At 43.6% G+C, this 6,000-nt stretch overlaps 1 protein-coding gene across 4 annotated transcripts in view; it reads left to right on the forward strand.

Moving 5' to 3' along the window:
* Positions 1-4,499, forward strand: part of sts (steroid sulfatase (microsomal), isozyme S) — a 14,300-nt gene extending 9,801 nt beyond the window's left edge. For all 4 annotated transcript variants that reach the window (XM_084154986.1, XM_084154989.1, XM_084154988.1 and 1 more), the window contains 6 exons: positions 420-667; positions 946-1,082; positions 1,399-1,536; positions 1,992-2,151; positions 2,571-2,692; positions 2,855-4,499. In XM_084154986.1, the coding sequence (XP_084011112.1) occupies positions 420-667; positions 946-1,082; positions 1,399-1,536; positions 1,992-2,151; positions 2,571-2,692; positions 2,855-3,270 (1,221 nt within the window). In that variant the 3' untranslated portion in view covers positions 3,271-4,499. The remainder of the gene's footprint in view (positions 1-419; positions 668-945; positions 1,083-1,398; positions 1,537-1,991; positions 2,152-2,570; positions 2,693-2,854) is intronic.
* Positions 4,500-6,000: the final 1,501 nt, after the last annotated feature.

The raw sequence follows: 6,000 nt of genomic DNA on the forward strand, positions 1-6,000 counted from the left end.
TTCTTCTACATCTGCATTGCTTGCTGTTTGGGGTTTTAGGCTGAGTTTCTGAATAGCACTACATCTGCTGATGTAAAAAGGGCTTTATAAATAAAAAACAGTTTACTCTCCATTAGTCAGCACCTCTCCAACCATTTTGGGGTGTGCTTCAGCTCATGATTTTTACTACAGTATTACATTGAGTATTTTTACTTGATGTATGTATCCTGGTGTAGCATGGTCCCAGATCTGTTTGTGCTCTTGCCAACGCCATTGCTGTCATAGTCAAGCCAACCAAAGTGATAAGGAGTTGGCATGATGGCATAAACAGACTGGTGCTCAGACTTGTTTGTTGTATGTAGTTTGGTTGAGCTTTTAGCTATAAAGCAAATTGTCCCTCAGGGATAGGATAGTAAAGATTCTCAACTTTACCCTACAAGACCCTGGGAGTGGGTGTGGCTACCGTGACCCTCCTGCATGCGAGGGGTGTGGTCACCATGCGGAGGAAGTTGGTGCTGAGTGTGGTGGCGTTGGTGGGCGCGGTGGCGGCCATCTTTGGTACATTCGTCATCACGTTCCCCAACTTCAACTGCTTTCTGATGAGGAACCGGGAGGTGGTCGAGCAGCCATATGTCTCAGAGAACCTGACCCAGAGAATGACAGATGAAGCAGTGGACTTTTTAGAAAGGTGAGTTTTTTTATTTATTGCTCCCCTACTACATGATAGATTGAGACAGAATAGAAGCCAAATTGCATGTTTGTGTGTGCGTGCGTGAGTGTGTTTGATTATTGATGTTTGTTTGTGTCCTGCGAGTGGGAAGAAAGTCTAAAGGGTATGTAAGGAAAGTGTGTGTAAAGGGTTGGTGACCTAGGTGACTGTCGGTAAAATAAAAGCATACTGTAACTGTACACATTAGTTGTCATACAATTATTTTATTCCATTTACACTATTGACTATTTTGACAGGAACTCTGCACTACCCTTCCTGTTGTTCTTCTCCTTCATTCAAGTGCACACGGCCATGTTTGCATCACCAGCCTTCCAGGGGACCAGTCAGCACGGTATCTATGGAGACGCTGTTCATGAAGTGGACTGGAGTGTTGGTAAGAGTTGATATTTACTCTATATCGCTATATGGTCCTCTGTAGCTCAATTGGTAGAGCATGGCGCTTGTAACGCCAGGGTAGGGGGTTCGATCCCCGGGACCACCCATACCTAAAAATGTATGCACGCATGACTGTAAGTTGCTTTGGATAAAAGCGTCTGCTAAATGGCATATTATTATATGGCCTTTTTTTTTATGTCCAATAAGTTAAAAGGTTGGAAGACTTGAAATGTCCACACTAATTATATTTGAGAGGTTGGAAGATTTGATTGGTTTTTACCTATTAAGTCCTGTTTCATAACATTTGTTTGTAGGTCAGCTCATGCAGACTCTGGAGCGGTTGAACCTGAAGGAGAACACACTGGTTTACCTGACCTCAGACCAGGGGGCGCACCTTGAGGAGATCTCAGTCTGGGGGGAGGTGCACAGAGGCTGGAACGGCATCTACAAAGGTACAGTCTGTAACAGGGGGGAGTTGCACAGGGGCTGGAACAGCATATACAAAGGTACAGTCTGTAACAGCTTCAGAAGAACAAGTCAACAGAGGCCGAACAGCCAGATGTCAAATTTTCAGTTAAAACATTTTTTAATTAATAGGTTAAATTTTTTTTTAAATAGAAGTAAAAATATTCAACATTGAAGTGCAGGTGCAGAAAGGCTTTAGCTTGCATCTGCAGTGGTTTAGTAGGGTATATTAATAAGCATGTAAATGGAAAGTCAGAGCCAGTCAATGCATAGAATAGAATAATAGATTAGTAGATAAATTGCACAGATGATCTATGTCCTCATGCATAAGAGACGAGACATTTGCATGAAAGGTTCTAGTAAGCCTTATATTTCAGTCGAGTGATGAAGGACTTCCCATATTCTCAGTCCTCACAAAGTGCTTCGATCTGTCTCTGAGCAGCAGGGAAATCCACCAACTGGGAGGGGGGGATCCGAGTTCCAGGACTGCTTCGTTGGACTGGGATGTTACCTGCAGGGAAAGACATTGATGAACCCACCAGCAACATGGACATCTTCCCTACTGTGGTGAAGCTAGCCGGAGGGATGGCACTGGGGGACAGGTGAGTAGTGTGAAATTGCTGAGGTCTGAGGGGCTTTGTTTGTTCAAGGACCTCTATTTCTATGGGTAAGCCGAAAGCACTAGGTAGGTTTTCTGGCAGCCTCATCTGTCAGTCAAAACCACAGTGTTTGGAATCTAGGTCACCATAGAAACGATATGCACTCTTAGTGCTCTGAATCACCCTAACTAGAGACATTATATTCACAATAGGTGTCACCAGGGACCTGCTAGGAAAAATCTCAGCTAATGAAAAAGCTCTCAAAACGGATCAGGCTGATCTAAACTTTGATCAAAGGTTTTCAAGGGCCTTTGAGGTCTTTCTGCCTACGCAGAGGATCATTCCTACAGTGTGCTCCATTTCTGTGTCTCAGAGATAATTTATTGTGTTGTGTGTGTTCTGTGTGTGTCTTCTCTTCCTAGAGTGATAGACGGTCATGACCTCATGCCCCTGCTGCAGGGGGAAGTTGAGAGATCAAAGCATGAGTTTCTCTTCCATTACTGTAATGCCTACCTCAACGCTGTCAGGTGGCATCCTCCCAACAGTAAGTCCACATTTCCAATGTAATCGTTTTTAAAGAATGCAATTGAATTACTGTAACGATGCTGCTAATAATGATTGAGTGAGAATTCCAATGTTTTTTGTAAGCAAGTTAACTTGAAACTTAAACTACTATGGTGGTTGTAATTCATTGTAAATCTTTAAGGTTATTCAATATGGAAGGTGTTCTTTTTCACTCCGGACTTCTACCCCGAGAACGGAACAGCCTGCATGCATACCCATGCCTGTTTCTGCACCGCATCCTACGTGACCTACCATGACCCCCCTTTGCTCTTTGACCTCTCCCGCGACCCCTCGGAGACCACGCCCCTGACCCCAGACACGGAACCCACCTTCCACTCGGTCCTGGAGGAGATCCGGGCTGCGGTGGCCCTCCATAAGGAGTCCATCACCCCCGTTCAGGACCAGCTCGCCCCAGGACACCTCCTATGGAAGCCCTGGCTGCAGCCCTGCTGCTCCTCCCTGTCCCAGCTCTGCAGGTGTGAGAGAGATGGTGGGAGAGACGGCCACCGGAGCACTGTAGAGGCAGACTCTCCACAGGATCAGCACATCATTGCTTAACACTGCGGGGAGGGTAACGTAGGAACCCAGAACCAATCTTTTAGTATGAATGTAAACAATCTGTGACAAGAGACTAACGGGAGGGAAAATACCCCCATTTTAACTGGGCTTGTTGGTAGAAGTGACCTGGATCTACTTTACATGTGTGTGTGACCGACTGGGGCATCTGTAATAACAGATATTTGAGTATTTGCCCTCTCAGGAACACATCCATTAAAATGTACAGTAACTTGTGTTGCCTATGCTTGCTCCCTGAGGGGGTTATGCCGAGGCTGCTATTTTGACTAAAATGTATTTTAAAGCACTTTGTGACAAATGTATTTGTAAAAAAGCGCAATATGAATCAAATGTGATTGTTGAGGCCAGTCCTCATATATACAGTAAAGAGGATATATAGCAGAGAAACCTAGCACATTTTATAGGATAGCAGAGCAACTCAATGCACTGATTACCACAAGGTCCATTTCTAGCCATATGCTCCTGGGCGCTACAATAACCCTGTGTTACCCTTGTAGAGTACAGATGATCATTTAATCACTGTTCATCATTTGTACTCTACAGGGTCTCTGTAAAAGGCATCTGTTCATCCAAGCAGCAATGAAACTGAGTGGACAACCAACATGAACAGACATGGCTGTATTAACAAATAGAGCTGTATTAAGATGTTCAGTAGAGCTGCCGTGTCTAATGCCAGCAGTCAGTACAGTCAGCCAGAGTCCCTGAGTCACACACGGCTCATCCCCCTGTGGCCACAGCCCGCAGCAGATCTTCATTACCCAGACTAGCTTTAAGTTTAGCTCTTCATTTGATCTCAGATTTCTGTGACATTTAGTTAATATGTATCTTATTCTCCCTTTAACTCTATATCCAGCATATTTGTCACAGACTACCATTAGCAAATCTCTGAATATTAAAGAGTGCTCTTTCGCCGCTGTTTAGTCATTTATATGATTTATTTGTGAGCGTTCCCACACACCCACTATGCGTAGCATTTTATGCCATTTGTTATTTTGTTATTACTATGTGTTAATTTGTTTCAACAGTTCATTGACTCTTTGACATTTTTCTAATGTAAATGAATAATGATCTGATTTGTGTGGTGTACCAGCTACAACAGCACTACTGATGCTACCAATAACTACCACTGCCAAATACAGAACTACAACCACTATCACTATAACTGTGATTGATATTCTGACATTGTGTATAAATCTAATTATTTTCCTCCATCCATGGCCCTGTAATCACGGCGGCTGATCATTATTGGATCCATCCACAACAGAGATTTTGGCAGTGATAGAAGCCAGCTGTTTATCTTGTCTTTGACTTGGGCTTAGGTCCCAAATGGCACCCTATTCCCTACATAGTGCACCACTTTTGACCAGTGGCCAGGGCTCTGGTCAAAAGTAGTACACTATATAGAGTGCCATTTGGGACGTAACCCTTGTGTTGGCTTGGCCACTGGTCCATCACATCCAGCCCAGCCTCTCTGCTCCCGGACGCCAGAGAAGTGGAGCGCAGCACAGCGCTGCATGGACAGGCCTGCCAATGCACATGTGCACCTCAGAGATATGGCACCCTATTCCCTATTTAGTGCCCTACCTTAGACCTGGGCCCATATGTCTCTGGTCAAAAGTAGCACACTATATAGGATATAGTCATTTGGGATGCAGACAGAGATACCCAGCCTCCAAAACTAGTTTGTTTACCCTCCAGTCACAGTCCTAGGTTTAGGATCGGGACATGGGGAGGATGTTATTCTTGAATTGAATGTTTGTGTGACCAAGTGCAATACTTACCCCACTCAGCATTATTTGCATGGTGCAAGTGCAACAGCAATGTCTGGTAGGACATCTGATGATCATATTGCTTACTTTGCTTTTTCATTTGGTATTCAAATGAATGTAGCTGCTGGACTTTTAAGGACCTCTCACCGTTGAAGGATATCGACATAAATGCAAGGGGTGCAATCATAATGCAAAGCCTTTTTCCAATAAACTGCACACACACGTAACTGTTTGCAGGTGTGTGCTTTTTAGACAGAGGAGAACATATTGTAGTAGGCAGTGGAATAATGAAGTGTACAGATGCGTCTTTTAGTTAGGACGTTTCCTGTAGAATAGCCCCTCTGGTCGTCTGGTGTTATTTAGAGTAGCGTTTTCCTCAGAGAGGAGAAAACCTAAACCATATAGCCAGGGAATCTATGTCCCCAGGTGTTCATTAGGACTGTGGACAAAAACTTGGCTCATTATTAGCAACAGCAGGGAGGCTGGATAGCAGTAGGAAAACACCATGGGCACTTCACTTTAGTGTGTGGATGGTAAATCCTGTTTACTTACAGGACTGTATGGCCTAGTTGGTGATGTACAACTGATGTACATTTGACACATTGATTGTGATCCCATCCAACAGATCATTTTATGATTGCACAAAAAAATGTCAGTCATTGTGTGTTTTCTGATCAAGCTAAATCTCAGCTCTTTGCCCTCATGCTGATGAGTGTGTAGTGCGAAACATGTTATTTATCTCAACTCATCAAAGTATTTTTGGACAATTAGGCTTTTATCAGTCACATTGGGTAAGTAGTTATGATAATTCAGCCTTGTAGTGTTAATATATGCTGATATGGTTCTTTGATGTTTTGGGGTTAGAGTATTTCAGCAATTGCTACTGGATTTGAAAACAGTGAGTCATTTTAACAGAGCACATTTTTCCTTGGTTTCTATCCAG

Source organism: Coregonus lavaretus, assembly GCF_964263955.1.
Source record: "Coregonus lavaretus genome assembly, chromosome: 38".
Taxonomy (NCBI): Eukaryota; Metazoa; Chordata; class Actinopteri; order Salmoniformes; family Salmonidae; genus Coregonus; species Coregonus lavaretus.